Source organism: Sciurus carolinensis, chromosome 4, assembly GCF_902686445.1.
Source record: "Sciurus carolinensis chromosome 4, mSciCar1.2, whole genome shotgun sequence".
Taxonomy (NCBI): domain Eukaryota; kingdom Metazoa; phylum Chordata; class Mammalia; order Rodentia; family Sciuridae; genus Sciurus; species Sciurus carolinensis.
Window position 1 is genome coordinate 70,678,735 of NC_062216.1, and position 15,392 is coordinate 70,694,126.

At 44.8% G+C, this 15,392-nt stretch overlaps 1 protein-coding gene across 1 annotated transcript; it reads left to right on the plus strand.

The window, feature by feature from the left end:
- Positions 1-6,454: 6,454 nt before the first annotated feature.
- Kcna1 (potassium voltage-gated channel subfamily A member 1) lies at positions 6,455-14,829 on the plus strand. Its single transcript, XM_047551122.1, has 2 exons — positions 6,455-7,020; positions 7,390-14,829. The coding sequence occupies exon 2, from the start codon at positions 7,937-7,939 to the stop codon at positions 9,422-9,424; it is 1,488 nt and encodes a 495-aa protein (XP_047407078.1). The 5' UTR covers positions 6,455-7,020; positions 7,390-7,936; the 3' UTR covers positions 9,425-14,829.
- The last annotated feature ends 563 nt before the right edge of the window (positions 14,830-15,392 follow it).

The following is a 15,392-nucleotide window of genomic DNA, read 5'->3' on the forward strand; positions in this document are numbered from 1 at the left end:
CACCATTCTGACCTGCCTATGCCTGTTTATTTATATATTACAGGCATATACACATGCACACACACACACATATATAAATGTATATAAAACTTGTGATCTTCCTGCCTCAGCCTCCTGTGTCATGGGGATTGCAGGTGTGTGCCAACACCCTCAGCTACTTGTAAAGATTTTTGATGGTAAAGATATTTGTTCTTTTATCTGATTCTTGAATATCTAGGAATTGTTATTAGTTTTTTTTAATCTTGGTGAACATTAAATTTCTTTCTAATGTAGTAGTTCCTGACTTTTTGGTCTTCTTCTCCTTCTCCTTCTTCTTTTGTGGGAGGCTGATATTTCATTGAACATAAACTTTGTGCCAGGCACTGATCAGAATTTGGTTTGTATTCTACCCTCACAACAGCCTGTGATGTAGATAGTACATCTTATGTATGTAAAGTTCCATCTCCTTATTGGTAAATAAGGGAATAAGAATGTAAAGCACTGAAGTGATTTATCCAAGATCAGAGTGATTGAATTAGAATCTATCTCTCTCTCTATCTCCAATTTAAAAATTCAGTTTTTTAACTGTTCCCATGTAATCTCCCTTTGAGTTTGTGATAAAATTTCTTATGGATCTTGTCCTAAGAAATAAGATTATAGACATGTACAGAGGGTTTACAGACCCCTGGGGATCTTCCACAGATGAATCGCATCACAATCATTAACAAGAGCACCCCAATGATATTCATTGTCATCTTCAGTCCTTGGTGACTCTCCTTCTTAACTCCCAGTGATTCTATATTACTTCTTACAATTCCACTTCAGACCTTGTGAGACCACCATTCCTTCGCACGTGACACTGCAAAATCTGAAGTGAGTCCTCAGGGACATATCCTGCCCGGTAAGACCACATCTTCTCATGCCATGTCTTGCTTTTCTTCTATGCAACACTTAAAAAAAAAACAATCCCACGAAGGATGCTATATTCAGAACTAGTTACACATTTTCCATAAAAGATTATCAGGACTAATTACATCGTGACTCTCATCCAAGTTCATCTCAAATACCCAGGGCCTGATTCCTTAAAAGCATGGTCCCTTAGCAAGAGTGAGTCCTTGGTGCTACCAGTCTGCATTACCTAACCCGGTTCTCCTACTTGGGTGTTTCACAATTTTTACCTCCAATTTCCAAGACTTCTTTGCCCAGCCTCACTTTTAACTTATGATCTCTTTTCCTGAGAAAATGTCTTCTGATGGCATAAGTGATGTCCACAAGTTCCACATCTATTCAGCTACCTGTGTGTCTGGCCACTGTGCTTTCTTTCCCCCTTCATTTCCTGTGGAATAACTGTTCTTTTCCAAGGTCAATCCATTTTTGGGGGGTCTCAGAGCCTATTCTTTTTTTTGCCTTCTCAAGAACATTGCGCAGATTTTCCTCTTTCTACTGCAAAAACATTTTTTCCTTTTCTATCCTCTCCATTAGCATAAAAACATATTGTCAGAGCTCTCATCATAAAGAAGAAAAGTCGCTTCACCCTTTGTCTTCCTTCAGCCTACAACTCTACTCTTCTGCTCCCCTTGACACCCCAAACTTCAAGAGTTGGTTTTACCCATTATCATCAGTTTTCCCTCAATTTCTTTCCAGCTCCATTTTCCCTACTCTGATAGTCAATTCTAAGTTTCTCATTCTTCATATCTTACTAGCAGTAGGCAGCAAAATTGATCTCGCCCTCTTGAAACAGTTCTCATTTGGTTTCACAGCCCCAACACTCTCCTGGTTTGCTTACATGACCAGTCACACCTTCTCCAGTCCTTTGCTGGCTCTTCCTTCTTTTCCCTACCTCTCAGCATTACAGCAGCTGAAGCAAAATATTTACATATTTCCTCTTCTCTCTCTATCCTTATGTTCAAATGCTCTCGTCCAGTACTCTGGCTTGAATTAACATCTACCCCTGTGGATCTCACCTGAGGGTGCCTTTGGTAGTTGCTGGGCATATTCTGGTTGTCACAACTGAGGACAGGTGCTACTGGTACCTAGTAGGTAGAATCCAGGGATGTTGATGAACATCCTAAAATCCACAGGATAGCCCTCTACGGCAAAAATAACAAAAAAGGATCTAGCCCAAATGTCAACAGTACTAAGGGTGACAAACCTTGATCTATCGAGATGCTTTCTCTGAACTCTAGACTTTCATGTCCAATATCCTTATTTGGATATTTAGTAGATCTCTCAAACTTAACAGGTTTCAAAATGAAGTTTTGATTTCCCTGTCTCAGTTCAGTTTCTCTGGAAAATATAACCTGAGACAGGACTTTGAAGCTAATACTTTAGTGGGAGGTACCAACTCAAGGCAGTAAGAATAAAGGAGAAGGAAAGCAATACAGGGGAAAATAAGATGCAAATACAAGGTGACAGTTCACCAAGGAGGTCCCTGCTTCAGGAGCTCACAGAGACACAGCCTGTCTCTAGATCACAGGGTTGGTTGCCACGAGAAGAGTAAAGGTAGAGGGGATTTGCCTATGGGTTCCATCCTAGCTTGTATTACCCACTGGGTGAGCTCCTACTGGCCCACCGAGCTAATATTGTACCTTCAGGTAGCTGTGTTGCTCACCTGCATCTTTTCATAGACTTGAGGAATCCAGATTCTTCTCACTGCAGTGTAGTCAACCCCAGGGAGCAGAACACAGCTGCCTACAGAGTTGGCTTTTCGAGTAGCACCTGCCGTAGGGCAAGTAGACACAGGGCAGGAAGAAAGGTGAAGTGGAGAGAGTCTGGGGGAGAGACCTAAATCATCTAGTGCAGTGATAACCAAGACACACAAGCTCCCAGACTTCATGCAGTCCACATTCAGGTGGGAGAAATGGTCCAATGTACACCCGCAGTACACGACACCACCATTCATTCCGTTACTACTAAAGCAACAAACCTAAGAGAATTCTTGCATTTTTATTTTTACATTTCCTCTTCTCCTATCTTCACTTCTGCCATCTCTGTTAGTAACTGCAGTCCTATTCTAACCACTCTTCGCAGGCTCACCACTATCTCCCTAGACTAAGCTGTCATTGCTTGTGCCACTTAACCACCTACAACCATGTGCCTTGCTTCTTGTAGCCACAGTAATCTTTAAAATACCTAAACCATGTTACCACATTGATGCAAGCCCTTCAACATCTTCCCACCACACTCAGAATAAAAATATCCTGAGGTCCTGCCTAATCCATCTCCTGTCTACCCTTCTGACCTGCCTTCTATTGGTTTCTTCTTTCTATCCATACTGGACTTCTTTTGTTTTCCTAATATATTACACTTGTCCTTACCTTGCTTTTATAACTATGGGTCTGATCTTCCCGTTCCTTTTTTTTTTTTTTTTTTTTTTTGCTGATTAATGTTTCTGGTGCATTATAGTTATGCATAAAGGTGGAATTCACTGTGATGTGTTCATATATGAACATTGTGTGGATGTTGATTCCCTTCTCCTCATTCCCCTTCCTCTCCTCCACTGTTCTCAGTCTATTTTCATGAGATTCCTCCCTGCTCTTTTAAGAAATTTCCTTATTATTCTCTAGCTTCCACATATAAGAGGAAATATTTGACAACTGACTTTCTGTGTCTGGTTTATTTCACTCAGCATGATGTTTTCCAGTTCCATCCATTTACACAAATGAAATAACTTTTTTTCTTTATGGTTGAGTAAAAGTCATATATATATATATATATATATATATATATATACACACACACACACACACACACACACACATGTGTATATATATATATATATATATATATATATATATCACATTTTCTTTATTCAATCATCCATTAAGGGACACCAAGGCTAGTTCTATAACCTAGTTATTGTGAATTGTGCTGCTATAAAAGTTGGTAGAACATAGATCATATAGTATACTGATTTTAATTCTTTTGACTCAATACCAAGAAATGGGATAGCTGGGTGATATGGTGGATTCATTCCTAGTCTTTTGAGAAATCTCCAGACTGGTTGTACTAATTTGCAGACCCACCAACAACATATGAATGTACCCTTTACCCCACATCCTCACCCCCTTTGTGGTGCTGAATATCAAACTCAGGGTCTCAGGCATGTTAGGTAGGCACTTGACCACTGAGCTACAACCCCAGCCCTTCCCTGTCTCTCTTCTTGGACTTTTTCTGTTCAAATGGTACCTTTGTATAGAGGCCCTTCCTATCTACAAATTTATATTTGTCACTCTCTATCCCCTTTTCTTAATTTTCTTTACCTGAAGCTATTATGCACTGTGTATTTGTTTATTGCCTACATCTCTCACTGGAATGTGAGCACCATGAGGTATGGGACTTTATGTGTCTCAGTTATTCCTGGTCTCTCATGTCAGAACGGTACCTGGCATATAGCTGGGACTGAACAAATATGTGCCCAATCAGTAAGTCTCTCCAGACCCTTACTAAGAGAGGGTTTGCATCACACATGCTGAGTTCATATTTTAACAACTTTATTCCCTTTGGGTGACCCAGTCCTGTTCTAAACACCTCAGGGACCTTGAAGACCCCTTGAGTCTATCATGCCCTGTCATAAGATCCTGAATTTAGAAACCTAGAATCCCACGCAGTCTGCAATTCTCCTTAGCAAGGCAATCTCCAAATGTTGAACCAGTGCAAGTGCATTTACATCAAGCTGGGAGATTTAGAGGCATTCAAAGGAGGGCAGGGTGCTACCCAGGAAGAGGGAGAAACAAGAGCAGAGATAGAAAAACGGAAGAATAGAGAATGGTTGGAAAATGTTTATTATGTATATTGGGGTTTTGTCCATTAGGATTCTAGCCGTAGTGGTAGCAACAACAACAACAAACCAAAGGACTTGATTAGTAGTTGAGTGTAAAGTTTCACGTTCATTTTTGCGGAGTCTTTCTGTTTTGGGGAAGGTTGTTTGGGGTGTATCTTTCTTTCTTTCTTTTTCTTTTCTTTTTTTTTTTTTTAAAGCAGCAGTGCAGACAGGAATCAGTGTGAAGTTACCTGGTGAAAATGAGGGATATGTGTGTGGAAGGTAGAGAAAAGGGCAGATTTTCAAGTCGGAAGGAGGAGTACTCTATAAGAGGACTCATTGTTCATAGAAGAAAAACCAGAGAAGAGGGAACAAACACTTTTATTTTTCTGAAAGGAATGCTGGGGGCCTGAAACTGGAGGAGGGATTTAACTAGTTCCATACCCGAGATTCCTTTTTTTTTTTTTTAATTTTTACAGACTGCATTTTGATTCATTGTACACAAATGGGGTAACCCGAGATTCTTGTACTGCCGGGGCAACCCTGTAGAGGCCCCTGCCTTTCCCTGGCCACAATAGAGCCGGGAGGATGCAATCATTGGCTTTGATTAAAGAGGTGGGTGGTGTGGGCGGGAGGCAAAGCGAACCGTGGTGGTGCGAAGGGGTGTTCTCAAGGCCGCTGGAAGAACCAATCAGCGGCGACTCTGGCTCTTTGCAGGCTCCTTAGAGAATCCGCAGCAGTTGAAGTAAGAGCTACCGACTGCCTCCTCTAGTGCGGCAGGCGCCGGGACGCCGCGCCTCTGGGGGCGCAGCTCCAGCCGCACTCGCAGGGCGCCGCGCACGCCCCCGATTCGCGCTGCCTTGCGCCTCTGTGGGGACCCTTTTCCGAATAAGTTGCAAGCCGTGAAAGTGACTCTGTGGAAGTCAGTAGGCCGGGGAAAGAGACTGCGGGAGGCGGGACGGAGGGTGGGAGGTGAGTAGGCGACTTGCTTCTCAGATTCGTCCCAATTAGCAGCAAGTTGGCAGACAACCCCACAAACCCACGAAACCTTCGGTCCCCCACAAGTCACATTCTCTGTATTTCAAAATAATCTGATTGTAAGGAAATTTCAACTCCCGTGGTAGGTTAAAGAGGCACCGACTCAGCAGCACTCTCAGCACACTACACAGCACTACACCGAAGAAATCCAGTGATCCTTAACCGCAGAGCTCTACCCAAAGCCTACATCTCTGAATTCGACCGGCGGGGAGAAGCGAGTGGGCCCAGCAGAGAGCCCCCTGGAGGAGGGGCGGTATGGCGTGTAAAACCGTAGGATGGAAGAGGATTATTGTGGGACTGCACAAACGCAAACCCATCAGAGGAGTTTTGCCAGGAACACCACCGCCTGCATTGCGTCGGACCTGACCATTTCCAATGTGAAATTCCCGGGGAAGGTCGCGCGCGGCTAGGAGCCCTGAGTGGGTGGAACTGTTGGCCACAAGGGAAGTAAGAGTCGGTGGTCGGCTTTTCTGGTAGGTGAGGAAAAAAGCTGTGCTGACAAGGGTGGGAACTGAATGACAACCCCCCTCTGCCAAACCACCCCCTCATATTTTCCATCTACCTCCTCGCTCCTGCCCTCCCCCGCCCTCCCCAACCCACGCCCGGGTGGGCCAATCGCTGCTCCGCATTCCAGGCTCTTTCTCAGGTTTCTGCTGATCTTGCAGCGCCCAGAAATGGACCGAGCGGACTCGCCGCCGCACGCACCCTGCCCCATTCGGAGCTCCTAAAGGCTCCTGGCGCGTCGGGCAGCCTCGGAGAGGTCCGCGCTGGGGTGCGGAGAGCGGAGGGGACTGGAAAGCCATGTAGATCCAGGCTTTTGCCCGCCCGCATCCTTCGGGATCGAATCAAGGGCTCCCACGGTGTTAGGAGGGGGCGAGAGTGCTGTTTATCATCATTTGCTTCGGAGCTTCTGGAGAGGGTGGCAGTTTTGCTTTTCCGCCCCGCATTCTCCGGAATCCCTGCACCCGAGACAGGACAGTATCTCCAGGTTGCTGGCATCGGGTGAGAATGGGGGTAGGGAATGGACATTTCCGCGGTAGCTGCTCAGTAAAGCGACTGTCCAACTGAGAGGGGCACTCGACCAGCGGACCCACCAAGGCGGCGAGTTGTCCCGCACCTCTCCGATGCTGCTGCGGCTCCTGCCGCTGCTCCCGCCCGGGTACTGCAAAGGCGACCTGCCGCATTCCGACTCGGGCTCTCCGCCGGCTCAGCACCGCCCCTGCGCCAAGCCGGCGGGCCAGGTAGGGGGCTCCCCAGTTCCGGGCTGCAGAGGCGGGGGTTGGGGTGACCGGGCGGGGGAGGGCGGGGATGCGAGGATGCTGCCTGGGACGCTGAACTCCCCCAGCGTCTCTCAGTGCTTTTCCGATCTTCAGTTTAACGAAGTTGTAAACAGATCGGCTGTTAGGCATTGGGGAAAGTGGGTGTAAGAGCCCCAAACTTGGATTTCTGGGTGTCTGCGTGTGTGTCTGTCTGTGTGTATGTGATAACCCTAGTAAAAGTCCAGCGTTTTCTATAAAAGCCATTAGTCTGTGCTCTTTGGTGTCTGTAGGTCCGTCCCATCTGAATGCTTCTGATTTTCTACCCCCGTATCACTTTCTATTTCTCTGCAGCGTCCATCGATCGCCCTGGTGGGAGCTTAGAAGGCGGCAGGCGAAGAGGGGTAGGAGGGGGTAGAGCCAAGGAGCAGCAGAGGGGGTGGAAGGCGTGGGGATCTGCTGAGCTGGCACTGCACCCGGTCCTAGGAGGGCTCACGGAGGGGAGGGGAGGCCAGGGTGAACCCCGAAGCGATGGCCCGGTCTGCTAGAACGGCACTGCGTTAAGGCACTTCGGAGCAGGAAGAAATACTAAAATCACCCTCCCCTCACCCCAAGCAAAACCAGAGCACAATCCCCAAACCCAGCCCTCGCAAAAAAGCTGCACTCGGGCCCGCAGGAGAGGGGGATTCCAAATTGAGTAAAAGGCAGGGTGGAGGGGAAGGTACTAGCAAGCGAAGTTACGGATCTCCGGACCTGCTCGCTTCGAAGCCCCTCCCCCTGAGCGTGGGAGAGACGCACTCTCCGGTGGGGGGGCCGCTTGGGTCCCCCCCACCCCTCTTCCCTCGATCTTTCTCATCCCGGGCTCTCTCCTGGCCTCGCATCTCTGCGCTGGGCTTCCACCATGACGGTGATGTCGGGAGAGAACGTGGACGAAGCTTCGGCCGCTCCGGGCCACCCCCAGGATGGCAGCTACCCCCGGCAGGCGGAGCACGATGACCACGAGTGCTGCGAACGCGTGGTGATCAACATCTCCGGGCTGCGCTTCGAGACGCAGCTCAAGACCTTGGCGCAGTTTCCCAACACGCTGCTGGGCAACCCTAAGAAACGCATGCGCTACTTCGACCCCCTGAGGAACGAGTACTTCTTCGACCGCAACCGGCCCAGCTTCGATGCCATCCTGTATTACTACCAGTCTGGGGGCCGCCTGCGGAGGCCAGTCAATGTGCCCCTGGACATGTTCTCTGAGGAGATCAAATTTTACGAGTTGGGCGAGGAGGCCATGGAGAAGTTCCGGGAGGATGAGGGCTTCATCAAGGAAGAGGAGCGCCCCCTGCCCGAGAAGGAATACCAGCGCCAGGTGTGGCTGCTCTTTGAGTACCCTGAGAGCTCGGGGCCAGCCCGGGTCATCGCTATAGTTTCCGTCATGGTCATCCTCATCTCCATCGTTATCTTTTGCCTGGAGACTCTCCCCGAGCTGAAGGATGACAAGGACTTCACAGGCACCATCCACCGCATCGACAACACCACGGTTACCTACAATTCCAACATCTTCACGGACCCCTTCTTCATCGTGGAAACCCTGTGCATTATCTGGTTCTCCTTTGAGCTGGTGGTGCGCTTCTTCGCCTGCCCCAGCAAGACAGACTTCTTTAAAAACATCATGAACTTCATCGACATTGTGGCCATCATCCCTTATTTCATCACCCTAGGCACGGAAATAGCTGAGCAGGAGGGAAACCAGAAGGGTGAGCAGGCCACTTCGCTGGCTATCCTCAGGGTCATCCGGTTGGTAAGGGTGTTTAGAATCTTCAAACTGTCCCGTCACTCTAAGGGCCTCCAGATCCTGGGCCAGACCCTCAAAGCTAGTATGAGAGAGCTAGGGCTGCTCATCTTTTTCCTCTTCATTGGGGTCATATTGTTTTCTAGTGCAGTGTACTTTGCCGAGGCGGAAGAAGCTGAGTCTCACTTCTCCAGTATCCCCGATGCTTTCTGGTGGGCGGTGGTGTCCATGACCACTGTAGGATACGGTGACATGTACCCTGTGACAATTGGAGGCAAGATCGTGGGCTCCTTGTGTGCCATCGCTGGTGTGCTGACAATTGCCCTGCCCGTACCTGTCATTGTGTCCAATTTCAACTATTTCTACCACCGAGAAACTGAGGGGGAAGAGCAGGCTCAGTTGCTCCACGTTAGTTCCCCTAACTTAGCCTCTGACAGTGACCTCAGTCGCCGCAGTTCCTCCACCATCAGCAAGTCTGAGTACATGGAGATCGAAGAGGATATGAATAATAGCATAACCCACTATAGACAGGCCAATATCAGAACTGGCAATTGCACCACAGCTAATCAAAACTGCGTTAATAAGAGCAAGCTACTGACCGATGTTTAAAAATAAAAGTCAGCAAATAGAAAAGGCCCCACTCGAAAGACTTAAAGAAACAAAACAAAACCCTAGTGACTCTGTCACACTTTGTAGATACTTTACTGAATAGTCTTTGAATGCTCTAATTGTCAATGCATTGTTGCATTGTGGATTTTGGGTGTGGTGAACTGAAGCTTTCAAGATCCATGGAAAAAAAAACCTATTTTCATTTTATTCAAAAAATGGGAAAAGGAAGAGTATTTTCTAAAACTGGCTTAAAAATGCAGTCCATGAATTAGTCTAGGTAAAATAAGATTCATTTGCTTTCCCATTCTGAAATATTTCTAATCCTTTGGCTTCTTTAATTATTTTTTAAACTAAAATCCAGATGATCACTTAGAAATATAAAATTAAAATTTGCATGGGACTCCAATATAAAATCTTTGCAAACTGCACAGCACATTTAAGACAGTGCATCAGATGTATTATATGTAACATGACATACCAGCCTCATGGGCAATGAACAAATTTTTTTTTTTATTTTGGTGGACTGAACTGCATATTACAAGGTGAACAAAACCAAAATTACTTAAGACTGGTTCACAAAGCACCTATTATAAATCTGATACTGGTCCTGATTGGTAGGGACTTTCCCTCTGCCCCATCCTTTTTCTAATCCAGACTATTCTCTAAGAAAAGGATAACTAAATAAAATTAATGATTCATCTGCAGTGCTGCTAAGTTTTCTCAACTGCAGATGAGCACCAAACACAGGTCATTTCTCACCAGTCCTGCACCTTGACCCCTGGCCTTCGGAACTGGATGTAAAACCTTAGCCTCCTTATTGCAAGAGAGCACAAATGGAGTTAAATGTAAGCATGTTTGAATCCGATAACATTTATTTTATTACCGCATGCTAAGAACATTAACCCAGACAATGGGGAATAAGCTTACGTTGAAATCAACTCTTCTAAAAATAGATCCTTTTTCATTTGCATTCACCAAAAGTGCACTCCTTCATTTATTAACTATTTTATTAGTAAATAAAGTACTGTATTTAAGTGCATATGTTAGTCCGAAGGGAACAATAACTTTTTGGAGCTCAAAGCATGTTCACTTATTCAGCATTATGGCCTATTTGATTAAGATGTACCTTGAATTAGTTAATGCATGATTTCAGTAATAAAAATTTTAAAAAACAATAAAAACTACAAGTCTGTGGGATGAAAGGCCCAAAAGAAATAATGGGGGGAGGGGGTGGGGGACACTCAGTCAATTTTCCTGCCTTTGCTCAGGGAAATGTCAGGTTTCTGCGTAGGTGTAGGCAGAGAGAGGACCAATATGCCCATCCCTTAAAGGGAAACTATATGGAAAACTTAAATAAGTCATCAAGGTATATATAGTGACACCTAAGAACAAGTATTCTTTCTAGCTGAAGATAAACACAAACAAAACAAAAACAAACAAACAAAAAAAGGTGCAATATTGCATGTTTTTGGTGCATTCTTAGGATGTAAATGATAATGTTTATCTACTGTATGCATCCAAAGCAGAGCTGATTTCTTTTTGCAGTCATGATTTGAAGTCTGCAGAGACTTCGGCCCACCCCTTGAGGCTCCCTGAAGAAACTCAACCAATTGATTTAATAGTTGCTTAGTGCCTTTATCCTGTACCCACAGTGAACTGCAGAAAGTGCCTCCATAACACAGCTGAGAAGTTATGTAACAGAAGGGAGGAGGGGTTGGGGCACAGATATTTTGCTTTTTGGTTTTTTTTTGTTTTGTTTTGTTTTTTGTTTTTTGTTTTGTTTTGTTTTTGTTTTTCCATCCTCACTCTCTCACTTCACCACTGTGAGAAGACCATGCTACCCTACACCCCGGAGAGGAGAGATCCAGGAGGGTACTGTCTCTCTGGCCATCACTGGACTCGGCCCCTGCGGCAGCCTGACTCTGGACAGGAACTGAGACCCATCTTTGAACGGGACATGAACCATGAACACTTTTTTCCTCTTCTCCACCAGAAGCAAAGATAAACTCTTTGGAAATTTGTTTCCTATGGAGGGTCACTCTGAACATGCAAAGTTTCCTAGGTCCAGAGTAGTGTTCCTGGTACATTACCTTACTCTTTCTCTGTTAGGTACAGCACTTTGCAAATCTTTGATAGCCTGATCTTCTCAGGCATCACTGTGGAACACTTTGCTCATAATGACCTTTCCTAGGCCTTCCCTCCTGACTCACCCTCTTTTCAGTGTTTCCTATGATGCTCCTTTGATCGTCCCACCTGGCAGTCACTTCACAGGTTGAGCATCTAACTTCTGCTGCCCCAGTCATCCAGCCTAAAGAACAGTGGAGACTTCGTGCCCAGCTGAAAGAGAGCCATGTAACAGGCCTCTGGAGCCCAGCAGCTGTCCACCAATGGAGAGGCACTTGGCCTTTTTAAGAACACCAAAGTGGGGAATCTTCATTCTGCACTTAGCATGTGGCCGCCTGCTGCTGACCGCCTTACATTCCTGCCCAGCTTCTTCTGGAATCTTTCCTGTAACTTCCATCCTTTTCCCCCATCCTGTCCTGGAACTAGTAGTGAGGCAATCAACCAAGAAATGAGAGTGGCACCCAGGCTGGCTGACTCAATTGAAAGAAAGAATGTGGATATTTTATTTCTCTGTGCACTTTTGTGAGTCTCTAAGATGAACACAACACACATCCCGGAAGATGAGGGGCCAAGAACTACACAGCCTCTGACTACAGGGCATTAAACCTTCCCCTGTGATGTATCCTCTACATTTGAACCTTAACTCATCCTGGCTATCTATCTCTTTCCTCTTTGCTTTAAAGTCTCCAGCTGGGGAAACATAAATGCTAACCCCTTCCCCAATCCCTGGGAATATCTTGACCTTTTATTTTGACTTTGAGGTCTAGGACACAACAGAACTCAGAACACTGCATTCTGTCAACAGCAATAATCCACTCAGTACTATGGAATGGATGGGTTAAGGATGAGAAAAAGGGACCAAGACTCATGAGACTGTCTTTGGCTATTTGGTATACCTCTCACAGTTATACCTTGGACTGGCTGATTTTTCTGCATGTGTTACAGGGAAAAGTGCTGCATGAGGTGAACCTGTTGGCCTGGGATTAGGGTTGAGCTGTTGTTATGAATTTGGGTGGTATGGGGAAAATGTATGCTGCTTATCCATCTTTAGCTCATTGCATCGAATTCAGTGAGAACGGCGTACAGGGATTATCTGTGTAGCATAGGCATGCAACCTTTGAAAAGCTCTTCCCCCTTGCACTGTACTGTGCTGAAATGTCTTTGTAGACCTGAAGGTGCACTTAACAAAACTGCCTATCAAGGAATGACTATCATTTGGCTTACTTACCGTATTTACTTTATCAGGCTTTTTGCCTTTTTGTCCCCTTCTTAGGGACTGAGCTTCAGTATCTCAAGCCCTGAACACCTGTTTCCTCCAGGAGGAGGAAACTTCTGAAACGCAGATAGCCATAGTTCAACTCTTCCAGTGTGTGGGGCCCTAGTTCAATAGGGTGGCAGTGGAAGGGTTGGGTCACACCAGGGCTGTTAGCCATCCCAGAATCTCTGAAGTGGTTAACTCACTTCAAGTGATCTGAATCAGAGAGACCAAAGACATTAACTTCCTCTGTCCTCAGATTTCTAGAAGGCAGATTATAGTCAGGAAAGTTTTTTGTTTTGGCATTTCCCTTCCCCATCTGTGCACAACCCCCGGTTGTGCCCGGTTGAGACTCAGGTTCTGATGATGAGTGCAACCGGTTCACTGGGAATGTGTTAGTGGGTTAGCCCAGAAAAATCAGATGAACCAATGGTAAGCTTTTCTCCTGCATGATAGCCAATGGGCAGTTATTTTTGGAAAATGAAATCTTCAGAAATGAAAAGCCACTCTGGTGAAACTAAAGCACAGGGGACAGCACAATCTTGATTCACTTGAGAATTAAAGAAAATACACGTAAGTGGTAAATGAGGAATAAATTTCTCTAAGTAGAAAATTGATTTGGTCCATAAAGGGCCTTCTTTATGTTGTGTATAGTTAGAAAATTTTCAACTTAGTTGACCTCTAAAGCGTCAGTAATAATAGTTTCTAACCCTCCCATTTAACACAGGAGACCTCAAAACACATCCTTTCTAAATTAGAATTTTAAATTTTAATTCCTTGTTTGCTAGATCTGCTCGGACAGAAAGGAGAAAGAGAACATCAGCAGAAAGCAGTTCTCCATTTTCTTCCAGGAATGACTTATTCCTGGGAGTGGTGGGAATTGGTGGGTGGTAACCATCCATAGCATGAAATTGTTAGAAAGACTATAAACTGCCAAACAACCGCTTTATCTTCCAACTTTTTCCAAGCCAGAGTGGAGTCTTCTGATGTTTATATTCATTTTAAGAAGACAAATAAACAAACTAAAAAATTGAAGTCCAGACACAACCCAAGCTGAATTGCTATCTTGGGAGGTGGCCTCTTGTCTGCCATGCGCTACATTAGCACTTGTACCTATATCATGGAATTTCAGGGTATATGTGAACACGTCTAGCATGACTCAGGTAAATCTTAAAAGAATGTACATTACTTATCACTTTGTAAAGAAGCAAACAGGAGCTGAATTGTTAACCGAAACTGTTCCATTATCTTGGGTCACTGTGCAAACTCATTCAGGGTATAGATGTCAGGTTAGAAGCCTTGGGATCAAATGCCAGTCTCTTTGCTCAGGCAAAATGACCATTAACTTTCTGGGAAAGTCTAGGGTATATGTGAAGTCCTGCTGACCTCAGGACTCTTAGCTTTAAGGAGATTAACTCTAGTCACAGTGATTTTCATTTAGGAGCTAACTAGAAATTTACTTTTTATGATGTGAAACTTCAAAGAGTCTAGAAAATTTTCGTACCCTAATCAGAGGAGAAGAAAAAATGGCATCTGGAACAAAACAAAACAAAATCCTTACAGAATATTCCAGGTCAAAAGTTGTCTCCTCTCCAAAACTTCAGGAAGCCCCTTTCTTCTCTTCAGTGCACTGTTTTGGGACCTTTAATGCTGCTGTAAGTAGACTACGTAGGATTTCTTCATGGACATACCTCTAGTATTAAAATATTTCAGAGGTTAAAAATAAAAATTAAATCATATTAATTTGAAGTGCACCATCAGGACAACAAACCATTTAAGCTGAAAAACTCTATTTTATTTCCTGAGTTTGCCAGTTGCTTACCCCTTGAGTTAAGGATGTGTCTCTAACCCACTGTGCATCTTCCTTGCCCTAACTGTTTAACACGTCAGGTAGAGGACATTGAATGTTATGAATTGAGAACCTAATTGACGCGCATAGTTTTCATCTATGCAATTTTACTTGCTTCTGTCACTTTATGATCTGTTCATATTTGGCATTAATTAAAGATAATTTTTAAGGATCTTATCACGGAATATCTTGACTAATTCTTTGTCTCTTGCTTAACTGGTCTCTTGGGGGGGGGTCTCTTTAAATAACATAATGAATCAAGATGATATTGTGAAACAACCTGGTTTCCTTTGGAGCTCACGCGCTGTTTCTGCTGTCCAAGGAAGTACATTGAATTTGCATGTAGAGGATAAATTCAGTTTGGCTTTAGATAAGATCCCCAGTAAAGGCTGTTGAAATTTGGCCTGTGAAAAGTGGTGGGGGAGTCAAGCTTGGAAAAGGAAAAGAAAAAGAAAAATGAAGATCATTGGTTGTGTTTGCTTAAATTGCTTTTGGTCTGAAATAGTATTTTTCATCCACCGTCTGAGCAGCTCTGCAGGAAGGAGTGCACGTGTGTGTGTGTGTGTGTGTGTGTGTGTGTGTGTGAGATATAGTGCTGTGGTCTGGCATCAGATGACTTGAAGTTTACACTATGGTGTTAGAAGTGATTAGATGTGGAAAACCAAAGTGGTTCCTGGGATTTCTTTGCATATACTTTCCCCACATAGTTCTGTGTGATTAACATTTCTTTCTTCCTCTTA